The sequence below is a fragment of the Pelodiscus sinensis genome, chromosome 1 (genome assembly GCF_049634645.1).
Source record: "Pelodiscus sinensis isolate JC-2024 chromosome 1, ASM4963464v1, whole genome shotgun sequence".
Lineage (NCBI taxonomy): Eukaryota > Metazoa > Chordata > Testudines > Trionychidae > Pelodiscus > Pelodiscus sinensis.
The window spans coordinates 138,485,773-138,501,332 of record NC_134711.1 but is presented as its reverse complement, the minus strand read 5'-3'; the positions used below and the strand labels follow the sequence as shown (position 1 = coordinate 138,501,332).

Here is a 15,560-nt window from a genome sequence, read left to right as displayed (position 1 = left end):
AATATTCAAAAATCATGAGTCAGGCCCCAAAATAAGAATGAGATTGGCTTAGATATGAGAGGGGTATTTTTAAAGTTGGATTCCTTTTCTTTGCCTTCTAATTTTAGATTACAGCTCTTGGCAGCTATGAGAGTTAGAAACTGATTTTTTTTCAAAAAAAGAAACTGAATTTCTTACAGCTCTAGGAGCTAGGGCTTTAAGAACAGTACTAAATATCACAAATCTTGGCCTAAGGGGGGAAGAACTATGTTTTACAATCCTATGTTGAGGTTATGGGAGAGTTTTAGTGAGAGATCAGAATGAGGGTTTTGGGGGGAGGGTGGGAAGCTCAGCTTGAGGGTATCTCAGGGTCAGGATTAGGCAGGAGACTTCCACAGCCTCTCCCTTATATTAGCCCCACAGCTGCATGAAATGGAAGCAGAGATGCAGCAGCATAATCGAGCAGATGAGGTGGGTGAGGGGTGGAAGTGCAGAGTGAGGACAGAGACAGCATCACGTAGCTAGAATGATGGAGCTGCCCGGCTTTATCTGACTAATAATGAAAGGCAGCAAGGCAAGCGTATCGGAGAGTGTGAGAGAAACGGATCAATAGAGAGATAAAGCCTGAGATGGAAGGAGCAGGGGGTAGGGTATAGAGTTATAGAATGCTGCAAATCCTACATTCTCCATCCGCTATGTATTCACCTTGTGCCGGTGGAAGGGACTGCACAAGGTATAGAGCAGTGGCGGCTCATCAATACACACGAAGTAGGTGGTCACGGCCGTTGAGAGCTTTGGAGGTGCGGGCGCTGATCGCACGTTTTGTCTAGGGCGCCAGTTGCCGGCAGCTCGTCTAGAGCTGGTCCTGGTATAGAGCAACGGTGAATTAGGCCCAAATACAGAAAGAGAGATAAGAGACCAAGATCTGTTGTTAAATCTCCCATGTAACCTGACCCCTGACAGCTGGTTCCCATCCTGGAAGACCTATTTCCTCTAGGTTCTTCACTACATAAGGCTTGTGGAGAGTGCTTGGAAACTGTTAACTCCAGGACCACAGATTCACAGCCTCTCCTCAATTAACTGACCCAGCTTGGGTCCAGTGTGGTGCTCAAATAGCCTCACCCACTTGCCTTGTCTACGTTAGGAGTTTACAGTGAGATAGTTATGTCCATTACCTGGCTCATTGTTAAAAAACACCCCTTTTCTCTCTCATAGACATGGCCCGAGTGAAGATATATCCTTAACTGAGCTTTCCAAATCATGTTAAGAAAACTCAGTTGTGCTAACACAATAGAAAAAAACCACATTCTATTTGCCCATAGCCTACATTAAACCACAAATATTTTTGTCCTTGAACACACATTTGCAGACTAGCCCTTACAAATGTGTTATTTCAAGATAACTGGCAATCGTTTTAATGTAAAAATCTGCTATAAGTGTTCCTAGGGGCTGGGGAGTTCTTGGTTCTATTCCCACATATGGACAGAATGTATCACAGAACAATCCTTCTTCAGTAGCGGTGTTCTGTAGAGAAAACAACTCTAAAAACAAATGGACTTGCACCTGGTTTGAGTCCCAACTTTGTCTCTCTTATTAACAGGTCTCTTCATGCTTTCTGGAACAGTATAAAGCGCACAGAGACATCTAGTGACTGAATAATATACTGCCAGTAATGAGCTAGAATCAGTGATTCTCAAAGTATGATCTGAGGACTGCTAGTAATCCACAGCCATCTTGCAGGTAGGCCGTGGCCTTGAGGCAGGCCACTTCTATGGCAAGGAGCCCATGCTGGTGCTCCATTCTCGCCTGCCCCCACATGGTAGAAGCAGCAGTGTCATCTTCCTGCTGTGGGATAGGGATGTGAATGACTAGTCGAGTAGTTGCTCCCCCCATTGCAGCCTCTATCAGAAAGAGGCAGCAAGGGACGGGGGAGAGAAGGGAGAACTTCAAAGCAGCAACACCATGTGGAGCCTAGGGCCAGACGCTGCCACTTTGAAATGCTACATTCAGCCCAGAGCCAGCTGGGGTGTCTCCAGGCTCCTTGCGGCATTTCAAAGCAGCACCGCCGCACGGAGTCCAGGGTCAGTGGGGGAGTCCCCAGCTGGCCCCAGATTCCACACGGCGCTTTCGACCTGGGGCTGTTGCTACACTTTAAAGGTGGAGGCGCCCTCTCAACTACTTGAATAGTCAATGCACAATACATGGACTATTCGATTAGTCAGTTACAGGCAATTTAACATCCCTGCTGCGGGATGAGGGGCTTCGAGCCTCGCAGGCTGGATCCGGCTCGCGGGGGGAGGGGAAAGCAGCTCTGTGCACTGCCGTTTCCCCTCCCCCAGCTGAAGGAACAGCAGCGCAGGAAACTACTCACCTGGAGGCTTTCCCTGCTGCTCCCATTAGCCAGAATGGGAGCAGCAGGGGGGTGATGCCTGGGAGCGACAGGGGGCGCAGAACTAGGTAAGCACCCCTCATTCCCAGACTCTGAACCCCCATTGCCCTCACACACATACCCTCCCATCCAGACCCAGCACCTCACTCTGCTCCTATACCCTCCTTCCTGCCCAGACCTCTCACCCCCACCAGCATCCCACCTCCTGCCCAGACCCACTACCATCAGCCCACTCCTGCACCCAACCTCGCAGTCAGATCCTCCATCCTCAGCCAGCTCCTGCACCATATATCCCAGCCAGACAACCACACCACTGGTGCACTCTGCTTCCTCAGACCACACACCCTCACCCTCATCCCACCAGACCCTGCACCTCCAACCCACTCCCTGGCAGCCGCCTCCCACACACTGAACCCTTCATTTTTGGCCCTATCACAGAGTCTAGGGGGCCCACAAAATCTACTAGCCCTGGGATCCCAGAAGAGTTATCTGGCCTGAGAAACTCTAAACCTCTGTCCTCCCTTTTCTTCTCTTCCCTTCCTCTCACAGGGCTGGAGCTTAAGGAGAGTAAGGTGTCTCAGTCATGGGCCATATCACTGAAGGTTGAGTTTTTTGGGGGAGGGTTCTAACTTTTGTGGGGCCCCCAACTGATTTTTCTATGGGTCAGAAAAAGGTTTCCCACCCCAGCCATAAAGACAGTGTTAAAACATTTTGTTTCAGATATAAATTAAAATGTTACTTTATTTAAAACTAACATGATAAACTGCTTAATCTCTTTAAAAAATTTGATTTGATTGATATTTCCTTTCTTACTGGTTATATGCACCACCTTATGTTACAGCTGCGTATTTACGTTTTTGTGCTCCAGGAGCCTAATATGAATAATTTAGTATTTAAGGTATTTAGAGATAAGCGAAGGCATTTTGTCATCATGGATGGTTGGCTGGTGGTCCGTGGAAAAATTTTCATTGAGTGGGGTGGGCCGTTGGCCAAAAAATTTGAGAACTACTGAGGTAGATCAGAGGGCATTTGGGTCTTGTCAACATCTGAAATGTGTACCAAATGTAACTACATACTAGTAATGTTAAAGTTGTACAATCCCTTTACAATACATGCAGTTACATTAACAGAGTTGCTTTAGACAAGAATAGCTAGTCCCATACAAAAAGGGAAATAACTCTGACAAGTATGCCATTGTTATACCTGTGCAACTATGTTCACTCTATGGCTTTTATTCTATAAATCAAACCTAAGTATAAACAGTTATACCTATGACACTTTCAAGTGTGGACCAGACTTGGGAACCTGTTCCTGACCTTGTGGGTGGAAGGGTCTAACTGTTGCAAATGTAGCCTCCCCACAGGAATTTTAGGGGCAAAGAAATTAGTTTTAAGAGCAAGATGGATAAATTCAAAGTGTGATTATATGATGGGGTTGCTTGTGACAGGAGAGGAGGAAGGATCCACAGCCCTCAGACTCACTTCTGGTTTCTTTGTTATCGTCCTATAGCTCATGCTTCAGGATTTCAGCTGACTGCTGGCAGGGTCAGGAAAAGATTCCCCCTCCCTCCCATGCTTTTTGGGAGAGATTTTTAAAGCTCTTTCCAAAGCACCAGGGATGGCCATGGCTATGATGGGATATTGGGAGGGGGAGCAGGGCTTTGCGGTGATACCAACATTCTCCCTCTCAAGTGCTGGATTGGCAGGTTCTTTCTCACATGCTCAGAGTCACTGATCATCATCCTGTAGGGTCACTTGTTCCCTGCACAAAATTCTTTGTTACACACACACAGGGGCTATATCTACATTGGCATAATCTTGCACAAATACTCTTTAATGCAAGAGTTCTTGCGTTAAAGTATTTGCGCAAGAGAGCATCTACAGTGGCATGTGCCTTTGCGCAAGAGATGTGCTTTTGCGCAAGAGCATCCGTGCCAGTGTAGACTCTCACTTGCACAAGAAAGCTCTGATGGCCATTTTAATCATCGGGTTTTCTTGAGCAAGAAATTCATGTTGCCTGTCTACACTGGCCTCTTGCGCAAGAACAGTTGCACAAGAGGACTTATTCCTGAGCAGGAAGATCATAGTTCTTGCGCAAGAAGCACTGATTTCACACATTAGAACGTCAGTGTTCTTGCGCAAGAACTCCCCACCAGTATAGACAGGCAGCATGTTTTTGCGCAAAAGCAGATGCTTTTGCACAAGATCACACCAATGTAGACACAGCCTGGGACACAACCACCTTCACCTTTCAATGGACTCAAGACATAAAACCCTTTCATTTAGGCCCTCCCACCCTTTCCCAGTTCCTAGGGCTCTGGGTATAAGGCATTCAACTTTATCCCTTTGTGGGCTCCAAGCTCTCTCTCCCCATGGGGCCTAGGGTATAACATGCATTCCCTATGGACTCAGGATCTTCAGGGTTATGGCTCTTTTACAAGTGAAAGAGCCTTATGCAATAATATGTTTAATCTCTGTTTATGAACAGTCACCAAAGCAGCATAAACACGCTTAGCATACAATGCGCACCACTCCCAATAAAACCGATGCACTTTTCTTGCTGGCCAGCCAGGATCAGATCATCTGGGGATTTCAGCTTCTGCATGGTGTGATTGACAGGGTGTGGAGGTCTGGGAGCTCTGGTGTTGGGGCTGTGTTCTGTAGCTGGTTCCAAAGAACTTCCTTTTGGACCTAAGTTTACATAGTGAAACTTGAGTCTCATTTAGCAAACCCAGGGCTATTCAACTTTGGAAGCCCCAGGGGCCACAATGATATGCACAGCAAATGCCGACGGTGGTTGCAGACATGCAAATATATATGCAAATAGCTTCTTTCATATTGATGGGAATGAATACAAAGATTAAGGCAAGACTACACAACACGCAGGCCCCATTTAAGTCAGTTCTGCTGATATTAATAAAATGCAACATTTACCCAATTTCCACCCATATGACAGAACTTTTAATGAGCAATGACAGTCCAGGAATTTAACTACTAAAACTCATCTCAACAGAAGACCATGATACTGACTACTTTTTTATTTTGGCTCCCACTCGTGGGCCACGTGTTGAGCACTGCAGAAATCCATGGGCCACATGTTGAGTAGCCCTGCCTTAACCAATCATTTTACTAAAGTATTAATTAAACAATTTTCTATCTAATTCTAACACATTGTAAAACAATTCTTTAACCAATCATTCCCCACCACCACACAGAGGTGTCCTTAGGCATATGCAGCTGGATAGGGAACCATTAAATTTAGGGCATCTATCCTGCATACGCCACAGGATGGTATATTAAGCAGCCATGCTTCATTGGCTTTGGCAGTCCCATCAGTCCCATTCCCCAGCTGATTCTCCTCCCATCCCGCCTCCCCCTCCCCCGGTAAGCTCAGCACTGGCTCCAGCACCCCTGCCCTCAGCTGGCCCTCCATCCCATGAGCTGTGGACCAGAGGACATTGGAGGAGCAGGGGCAGCCACACAGCCAACTGATGGAGAGAAGCAGCCATTTCCCCTTCAAAGCACCACATTTGTCTGGCTGGCAACAGAGCTGCCTGCCCTCTGTTCCTCTAGCTTGTGCTTGCACTGCCCATGCCTCCTACTTGCTACTCTGAGGCTGTAGGCGAGCCTCCCTCCCTGCCCTGCTCCAGGGTTGCCAATTCTCCCAGACGAGACACCAGTGCAGCAAATGGCATCCTGTTCAAGAGAGTTGGCAACCCTCTGCCTTCCACAGTGTGGCACCAGCACCGATAAGAATGACCCTGCCGCCATAGTTGATTTACACTTAGCAAAATTAGTTATATAACAGAAAGAAACAATTGAAGAACCAGGCAGAGACCATACAGATAGAGAAGTGGGAACCATAAAAACAAAACAATAAAGAAGTAGAGATTTCACAGCCACAACCACTGATAAGTGTTTTATTTCCAGAAAGAATGCTATCAACGTTTTCTTTAACTGACTTAAGATCTGTTTCTTTATTGGCTGATGGTGGATACACTGTTGGAGCAGGATCACTTCCTTAATGGCCTAATTACATTGCTTTACTGTAATTTAGCTGGAATGTGAGAACCTGACTTTCTACTTCTTGGCTCGTGGCTGTTCAAAAAAGGTCTCAGGCCGTTTTTCCGACAAAACTTGAGGCACACCCACACTGCAATTGCATTCGTCCGCAAGAAAATCAAAAGAACAGAGGGGTTTTTCTGGCATTTGTAATCCTCATTCTATGAGGAAGAAGCCTTTTTCTGAAAGAACTCTTTCACAAAAAGGTGCGTATGGATGGGAAAAAGGGAGTTCTTTTGGAAGAAGAGGAAGGAGGAAAAAGTACAGGTACCCTGGTGGCCATTCTGGCCATTGCAATCACAGCTTACATGCGAGTCTGGGCACTATCTGTCAAAAAAGCAGATTGCTTTTTAATGCGCTTTTGCAGTGTGGATGCTCTTTCAGAAGAAGTTTTTGCAGAAGATCTCTTCTGAAAAAAGCTTCTTCCGAAAGAAGCCTGTAGTCTAGATGTAGTCAGAGTCAGCCCTTACAACATGGCTGCAGGAAAAGGTCTGGGCCTTACGCAGGAAGGAATTTCCACTCAGGTCACAATGGCCTTCCTCTACTGCATGTTTGCAGGTCTCTTGCCATGATTATCTAGGTATGTGTCACTTAATCATTTCCCTGCGTTGCAGCAGGAAATCGGACACTGGTCCCTCCTATTCTCTGCCTGTGCAAAGATAGTCCACTGTCTGTTTTGGTCTAATGTTGCTTGTTCCCTTTAGTGTGTAGCTCCTGGGTGTGTTGGTGGCCTGTGCTACCAAGGTCAGAAGATAATCTGGTGGCTGGGCCCTTACGATTCCAAGACTCACTGTCAGGACGCCTGCGACCTGTCTGTGTGGCGGGAGCGGAGCTGTGGCGAAGGGGGGCCGGTTTAGTCAGGCTGAGTGGTTTGGGTCTGTGGGTGAGGTTGCACCTGCCCAGGTTTTCACAGAATCACCCTTTTGGTAAGTGGCTGGGCTGGCAAGTCGGTGCGGGTGCCCGCTGCCTAGTGTTGCGGAATGGGAGCATCCCGCACGCCCTGCTGCTCGTGCCGCAGCGGCAGGCCTGTCCCAGGCGGGCTTCCCGCGCCCGGCGCTGTGCGGGAGGCGGTGCCGCGACCATGGCAGCTTGTCGCTCCCGCAGCAGCGCGCAGGGCGAGTGCTGGGCTCGCGCCTCTCCAGCGGCGCCGCGCGGCTGCCGACAGGGGCACCTCCCCGCTGCGGGCTGGTGCAATGGCAACCGCGGGCCCGCACAGCGCCAGTGTCACTCAACTGGGCCAATCGCAGAGCGGCGGAGGCGGGAGTAGAGCGGCACAGACCCAATGGAGGGGAGAGAGAAAAGAGATGTGGGAGTGGCCTGGTGGCTCCCTGACGTCGGAAACCCGGAAGTGGCCGATGGGGGGAGGGGAGTGCCATAGAGGGGGCGAAAAGCGCTAGTTGCGGGAGGGCCCGAACCCCCCCGCGGGCAGGGGCGCCCCAGCTGGGAGCCCGGCGGGGCGCTGCGCACGCGCCGCTCTGCAGCCCGGGTCCGGCAGCGCCTGCTCTGCCCTGAGCGCGGCCCCGGCCCGGCCTCTCTCCGCCCCTGTCCCCGCGGCGCCGGCGGGCCGGGCCGGGCATGGCAGCCGAGGGGAAGGCGGCGGGGCAGAGCCAGGAGCAGCTCCTGCTGCTGGCCCGCTCGGCGCGCGGCGCGGCCCTGGCCGGCCTCATCCACCAGGTGCTGGAGGCGCCCGGCATCTACGTCTTCGGGGAGCTGCTGGATCTGCCCAACGTCCGGGAGGTGAGCGCCGGGGCAGCGGCCGGCGCGGGGCTGGAGGAGGTCCGGGCGCTGCGGCGGCTGGGGGGGAGCGCTTCGTGGGGCTGCCCCGGGAAGGCGCAGCCCAGCCTGCCCGCGTGGGCGTGGGAGTAGCAGTGGGCTGCTGCCCGTGGCCTCCAGCGCCCGCGGGTTACACTGGGGGTCGGGGGCTCCCCCGCTATGCCCCTGCCAGCCTCCCGGAGTCTGCCCGCCCGCCGCTGTGCGGCCCGGGAAGCGCCTGCCCGCCCCACGCAGCTGTGTCGGCGGTAGCGACAGCACCCGAGCGTACCGCGTGCTGGGGGTGCGGGGTGGAAGAAAGCCGGGATTCGAGGCGCCCCCTGCACCTGGGGCAGTGGCCCGGCCGTGGCGTGCCAGGTTTCTCGCCGTTGTACTGAGTGCTCTCTCCCCTGCAGCTGGCTGAGAGTGAGTTCTCCTCCGTCTTCCGTCTGCTCACGCTCTTCGCATACGGGACCTACTCGGATTACTTGTGTAAGTGTGTCCTTCTCCTACAGCCCCTAGCCTAGTGCCCCGGCGCCTCCCGCTCTCCTGGGAAGCAGGCAAGGTGGATAGGTTTGCCAGCTTTCTAACTGCAGAAAACCAAACACCCTCCTCTACTGCCCCCTTCCTTGATCCCCCTTTCACTCCATCTCTCCCCATGCTCACTTACTCATGCTTGGGAAGGAAGGAACAGGAAGGGGCTTTGGCTGCTTACTCCAAGTGGCTCCCAGGAAGCAGTGATGTGTCCCTCCAGCTCCTAGGTGGATGGGGTGGCCAGGGAGCTCTGTGTCCTGTCCCTGTCCTCAGTGTCTTCCCCCAGAGTGCTTATTGACCAGGGGGAACTATGGGTGCAGCACATGGTGTCTCTGTTGTTGCCCTACCCCCTGTGAGTCAGAGGAATGTGTCTCCACTTCCTGGGAACCAACTGGAGCCAGGCAAAGAACCTGCCAACTCCACCACCTGGCCTTTTAACGACCCAGTCAGTAGTGCTGACCCAAGCTGACAGGATACCTTTCGGCTTGCATGTTCCACTTGAAAACTGGCAATCCTAAAGATGGGAGGGGAGAAGGGCAAGTAACTGACTCAGGGTTCAGGTTTCAAAACTGGTCAGGGCAATTTTGGGGATGCAGAAGCCCCATATTGCAGCCCAGGGAGGGAATAGTGTTTTTTCTCTATAGTTCTGGGGGAGACCCCATGTAGGATACTTCTCAGTGTTGGACCTTCCATTTGCAGAAAAAGAGTGACAAAGTTGAAGGAACTCACCAACCTATTGAAATGCTCAGAGGGGAAAAGGGGTCCTGCAGCAGCACAGGCTGGTGGATAGGGCATTGCCTAGAACTCAGGAGACTGGGGTTCTCTTCTCGGCTCTACTACTGCACTTGCTGTGTGGCTTCAGGCCAGTTGCTCTTTCTGCGTTATGTCCCTTTTTAGACTGGACGTTCATTGTAACAGGCAGGCTCACTTGCTCTGTGTGCGCGCAATGGCTAGCTCAATGGAAGCCTGACTTTGTTGGGGTTCTAGATGCTTCTGGAATTCAAATAATACAGGTGGAGTTCTGGGTGGAGATTCCACGTGTACAACACTTCCATTTGGCTTCATGGCTCCAGTTAGGTGAGGAATGAGGGGTCTGATTATGAGGGCCATCTGCCAATGGTTAGGGATGTGGATGAAGAGAAGATTTATTTAGGGCTCATCTGGGAAGTGAGGAGCAGGAGGAGCTGGGTGAGACAGATTCCAGGAGAAGGCTTCCTCCATGCAGAGCTGTGTGAGAGCTTTAGGAGATACCTTGCAGAGGGTACGTTAGAGACTTTGAGGAATGGATGTGGGGCAAAGGACCCTAGCCAGAGACTAGAAGAGGTGAGATTGGACAGCTCCAACTCTAACACCGTGCTCTTTCTCCTGAGAGCAGCCGAAGCTGGAAACCTCCCGCCACTGACTGAGGCTCAAAAGAACAAGCTGAGGCACCTGTCAGTGGTCACTCTGGCTGCCAAGATCAAGGTAATGGCTTAGTCCCCCTCCCCTTTCTTGTTGGGGTTGTCCCATACTAACTACCTTTGCTTTCCACAGTGTATCCCCTATGCAGTGCTGCTGGAACAGTTGCAGCTGAAGAATGTGCGGCAGCTGGAGGATCTAGTTATTGAGGCTGTGTATGCGGATGTGCTGCGCGGAAGCCTGGACCAGCGCAATCAACGCCTTGAGATCGACTACTGCATTGGGCGGGATATCCGCAGGGAGGAGCTCAGCACCATCACACGCACGTTGCAGGAGTGGTAAGGACGAAGCCCCCAAGGCCAGCTCCCTTCTCCCCCCAGAATGTCGGAGTGGTGACAAGCCTCTTCCATGGACTTTTAGGGTGGTGAGGAGGTGCTGACATGGAAGGAGTGGTGAGGAGATCTCTCCTAACCCGCCATGATCTACAGATGGGACACCCACACCTGCCCATGTTGCAGGAGTGCTATTGAGACTTCAGACCTATGGAGTCACTGAGCGCCCCTAACTGCACATGTGCTGCAGGACTGCTGACAACCCCAACTTCAGGCAGCTCTCAGTCCTCTTGTGGCCACAAGTAGGGAGGAGACTCCTCCAAATATGGGAAAGAAGCTTCTCAGTTCTGTGCGCTGCTGGAAGAGTGCAGGGAGCCTGTACCCTTCTGGGACAAGGACTTCCTCAGCCTTCTCTAAAACTCACAGGGCTGAATCTGCCCTCTCACCGTGAGCTCCTCATAGCCTTGCAGTGATTGCGTCAGCCCCCTAGCCCTGCTCTCACTTCCGCTGTTGTCTGCCTTACTGGGGACTATTGAACCTATTCCCTTCCTGCTCAGATACACTCCTCTCCTCTTAGGCACTTGCTGATGCTGCCAACGTGTAGTGATATGTGGACAGAGAACTTATGCCGTCCCCTGTTTCCCCACTGCAGCGCTTTTGGGGGAAACTGTCCAATCTGCTCATCTTTGTGTCTCTTCTGCAGGTGCCTGGGCTGCGAAGTTGTCCTGTCAGGGATTGAGGAGCAGGTTAGCCGAGCCAACCAACATAAGGAGCAACAGCTAGGCCTAAAGCAACAGATAGAGAGTGAGGTGAGCATGCTCTTGCAGAACAACCAAGTCCCCTGATCTGGGGCTGGGTTGGAATCAGTGCCCTACAGATGAAAGGCCTTAAATTCCATACCTAAGCCAGCCCTTGTATTCCATAGTTCTTCCCCCAATCAGCACCCTCTGGCAGCTCAGGCCTGAGGGAGGTTCATTGCACAGCAAGATCACCTCCCCGCCCCATAGAGCTCTCAGGGGTTGCTGCTAAGTGTTTCTGTTTTAATTATGTATTTATCATGTACACTTAACTCCAGTTTAACATGCCTTCTCCTTTCAAGTTTCCTTTGTCATTGCTTTCCAACTCTGGCAGGTGGCAAATCTGAAGAAGACAATTAAAGTGACGACAGCAGCAGCTGCAGCAGCCACATCCCAGGATCCAGAGCAGCATCTAACAGAGCTCAGGGAGCCAGCTCCTGGCACCAACCAGCGTCAGGCCAGCAAGAAAGCTTCTAAGGCCAAAGGGTGAGGAGCAGTGACCCCTCTGCATGTGTATTCAGGGCAGTGAGTCTCCGGGGCCTTTGTTTCAGGGCAGTAACACGGATACTGTGGCAGGCTTACTGCCTGCGGAGCCTTGCTCCCCAGTCATCTGGAGTGATTCTCTGAGAGCCTCAATTTGAGGCAATACACTTCTTCTGTGGTGGCACCCATCCACAGCTGAGAATCTCAGCCTCTTCTCAGGTGCCTTGGGCAAGGAGGTGGGTGTGAGTCTGTGGGCCCCTTGCTCCATTCTGAGACTTTGTTTCTTTTTCTGCAGGCTCCGGGGCAGCGCAAAGATCTGGTCTAAATCAAACTAGCTGGATCTCTAAACTCCTGGGAGGGTGAGAGGGAGACAGCGGGGTTAAAAAGCAGGTGTCCTGAGTGTGATACTTCTTTGCTCATCTCCAGCATCTGTCTGTCCAGCAAGTTCTCCTGCACATTCATTCTTTTACCATCTGCTCTATGCTTCTGTCTGTCCTCGACCTTCTAGCAATCTTTCTCTGTCCTCCCCATCTCTTAGCACCTCAGCTCCTCTGTTCCACATGTCTCTCTCCCTATCCCTTGACAGGTAAATGTAAAGAGCCATAGGACTAACTCCATTGCAATCACCTTAGCACCAGAATATCATGGAAGCCTGCAAGTAACTTGCTCTGGTGCTTAGCAGCTATTTTGGCTCTGTGGGATCCTTGGACAATTTTGCTCCAGAGCGTAGCTGCCGTCTTGATTTTTTTCTTTGTTTTGCTGGGTGAGTGTGTGTGGGATTGTTTAAAAATATAAATCTCTCTCTCTATATATATATCTATATATTAAAAATAGATCTGTGAATATACCTCTATAAACTTTCCCTCCTGACGTGTTCTCTTACTACTGCGGGGGAAGTTTGCAGATGCCTGAAGTCGCAAAGCAGCCAATGGTAGCTGGAGAGGGCCACCTCCTGTTGGCTGAGGTGGGGCAAGGGACCCAACTTGAATTTGTCTTTCATCCTGTGCAATAAATGGAGAGAGACTTTCTAGCACTTTGGCGGGATATGTTGTGTGGATGGGGTGTCTGAGAAGCCCTTACCTAGCTGAGGGGGCCATGCTCTATTCCTGCAAGAGGGGGAAGCACTCCTCCATGACTGTAAAATCAGTGCTGCAGGTGTAACTGAGGGTGGGGAAAAGAGCACCTTCTTTCAGGGATCTCAGAGCTGCACTTTGGAAACAGGGTTAATGGATTGATAGCTTACTTTGACCTGTACAACGTAGCCACTAGGATTTCTGCATGGGATTCCTGCATCAAGCCAGTAACGGTTGGTGAGCTGTACCATATTACCTGCCCCCAATTGTACTGCGCTGTGGAAGTTTCCCAGCAGTGTCTCAAGCCCTTCCTGAATGTCAAGTCTAGCCACAGGGAAGGCATGTCCTAAGAGGGGTTAATTGCCCCATTCATCTCAATGGGAGTTCTCCTCTCCACATTGCTGTGTACTTGTTGCATGCACTGGGCCTTTTTGCACTACATCCAGTCTATCATGCCTAGTGCTGTCCAAGCAGTTGAGTGAGTCTGTCCCAGCACAGAATTGGTTTCTCCTTCCTGGGAACCATCCACTAGCCTCTCCATGTCACTTTCAATGTAGCAGTTAGTTACATCCTTATTAGTCTGGCCCTACACCACTGTACCGGCTGTTATATTCTGCTTCCAACATTATGCACCAAACTGTTGCAGGAAGGGAATTATAGCAGAGAAATAGGTGGCTTTGCAGGGGTGCCTAATTTCCTCAACATTATACTCACCTACAGCGCACTTGTGAGAGAACTCAGTAGCCCCAGGTTTAGAGTGTGAAGCAGTATGAAAGCGCATTAGTGCATAGCACAGACATCTTTCAATAAGAGAATTCAGATTCCTGGTCCTTTGGCTTAAGGGATAATGCTTGCTCCCCTAAGCCACTGGGCAAGTGCATGACTTAGGTGGTTATGGGTGAAAACACACTGATAAAAGCTACTATCAATTAGTTATTCCAGAAAAGCTCTAACATAAATTAGCTATTCCAGAATAATTCTCCTGTGTGGACACTGTATGCGGAAACAAAAGTGATTTTTATTCTGGAATAACTACTGCACTTCCCAAAATCACTTATTTCAGAAAAGAATATCTATCTGGATTCCAGAATAGCTATGCCAGTTAATTTGCCTGAGTAGCCAAGCCGTGGGTGTGTCATAAAGGAATTTGGGAGCTTTCTCTAAAACTGGGCAGAGGTGTTACATCATTTGAAGTGCAAACAAACAAAAAGTTTACTGGGTTTCTAAACTTGTGCTTGATGTCAGTGGCTGTGTCTACACTACTCTGGGCCACTTATTCTGGAAAATCAACCGCTTTTCCGGAATAAGCTGCGAGCTGTCTACACTGGCCCTTGAATTTCTGGAAAAGCAACGATGCTCTACTGTACAAAATCAGCCGCTATTCCGGAAAAACTATTCTGCTCCCGCTCGGGCATAAGTCCTTATTCCGGAACACTGTTCCGGAAAAGGGCCAGTGTAGACAGCCCAGTAGTCTTTTCCGGAAAAGCGCGTCTACATTGGCCACAGACGCTTTTCCGGAAAAAGGGCTTTTCCGGAAAAGCAGCCTGCCAATGTAGATGCTCCTTTTCCGGAAAAACTGAAAACGGAATAGTATTCCGTTTTAAGCAGTTCCGAAAATTCATGCCAGTGTAGACACAGCCAGTGTGTAGTTGAGTGAGGTAATCCGGTGATATACATTTGATGAGGATCAGAGCCACATTTTTTCCTTTGCTCTATGCAAAAGTTACAAGAATGTGGAAAATATGAAAAGCAGGTCTATTTGAAGGTACAGTATATAAGAAACTCTAGAAGTGGTGTGAAGTAAATAGCATGGAATTCAAAAAGGACATATACTCCACTGGGGAAGGAACAATCAGTTGTACATACAAAATGAGAAATGACTGTCTAGGAAGGAGTACTGCAGAGAGGGTTCTGGGGACTATAGTGGATCACAAGCTAAATATGAATCCACAGCAAAGATGGGCAATAAATTTTGCAGGTGGGCCACAATGAATTTTGGTATGTGGTCAGGGGGTAGCTCCACCCCTGAAAGGAGTGGGGCCAGGGGTGGAGCTGGGGACTAACCTCCCCTCAGAGTTGTCTGGAGCTGGAGGCTTTGAATTAAAAACCCAGCAAAGGGCTGGTGGCTCTGGCCCCTGCTGGCATAGTGCTTCAGCTGGGAGCCATTTAAATAGGATCCTGCTGCTTCAGCCACCACCTGGAAATTTGGTGGCATGGGCAGCAAGATAAAGATAGAAAGCCAGATGCAGTCCGCAGGTGAGATCAATGTGTTGGTGGGCCCAATCTGTCTCCCGAGCCACATCTTGCCCAGCGCTGATCAACAGTGTGATGGTTGCAGAAAATAAAAGCTAACATTCTAGAATGTGTTAGCGGGAGTGTTGTAATCGAAACAAGTAATTCTTCTGTTCTACTCCATGCTGATTAGGCCTAAAATGGAGTATTGTGTTCAGTTTTGGGTGCCAGATTTCAGGAAAAATGTGGTCAAATTGGAGACAGTCCAGAAAAGAGAAACGAAAATGGTCTAAAAAGCGTGATCTGTGAGTGAAGAATTTAAAAAATGGTTTGTTTAGTCTGGAGAAGACATGAGAAGACTGAGGGCAGACAGACATAGTTTTCAAGTATGTAAAATATTGTTATGGGGAGGGGAAAAATTGTTTTCTTTAACCCCTGAGGATAGGACAAGCTTAAATTGTAGCAAGGGAGGTTTAGGTTGGACATTGAGTAGAATTTCCTGTCAGGGTGGGTAAGCACTGGACTAAATTGCC

The 15,560-nt window shown here is 50.0% G+C and overlaps 1 protein-coding gene across 1 annotated transcript; it reads left to right on the top strand.

Annotated features, from left to right (window-relative positions):
* Positions 1-7,769: 7,769 nt before the first annotated feature.
* COPS7A (COP9 signalosome subunit 7A) lies at positions 7,770-12,569 on the top strand. Its single transcript, XM_075903796.1, has 7 exons — positions 7,770-8,166; positions 8,595-8,670; positions 10,088-10,176; positions 10,246-10,448; positions 11,146-11,251; positions 11,574-11,725; positions 12,018-12,569. Exons 1-7 carry the CDS (start codon positions 8,005-8,007, stop codon positions 12,055-12,057), a joined length of 828 nt encoding a protein of 275 aa, XP_075759911.1. The 5' UTR covers positions 7,770-8,004; the 3' UTR covers positions 12,058-12,569.
* Positions 12,570-15,560: the final 2,991 nt, after the last annotated feature.

Bases quoted from the DNA above. Each gene is read 5' to 3' on its own strand.
- COPS7A (XM_075903796.1), top strand. From the start codon at position 8,005: ATGGCAGCCGAGGGGAAGGCGGCGGGGCAGAGCCAGGAGCAGCTCCTG. The intron at 8,671-10,087 runs GTAAGTGTGTCC...TCCTGAGAGCAG, and splicing joins GACCTACTCGGATTACTTGT to CCGAAGCTGGAAACCTCCCG. The intron at 11,726-12,017 runs GTGAGGAGCAGT...CTTTTTCTGCAG, and splicing joins AAAGCTTCTAAGGCCAAAGG to GCTCCGGGGCAGCGCAAAGA.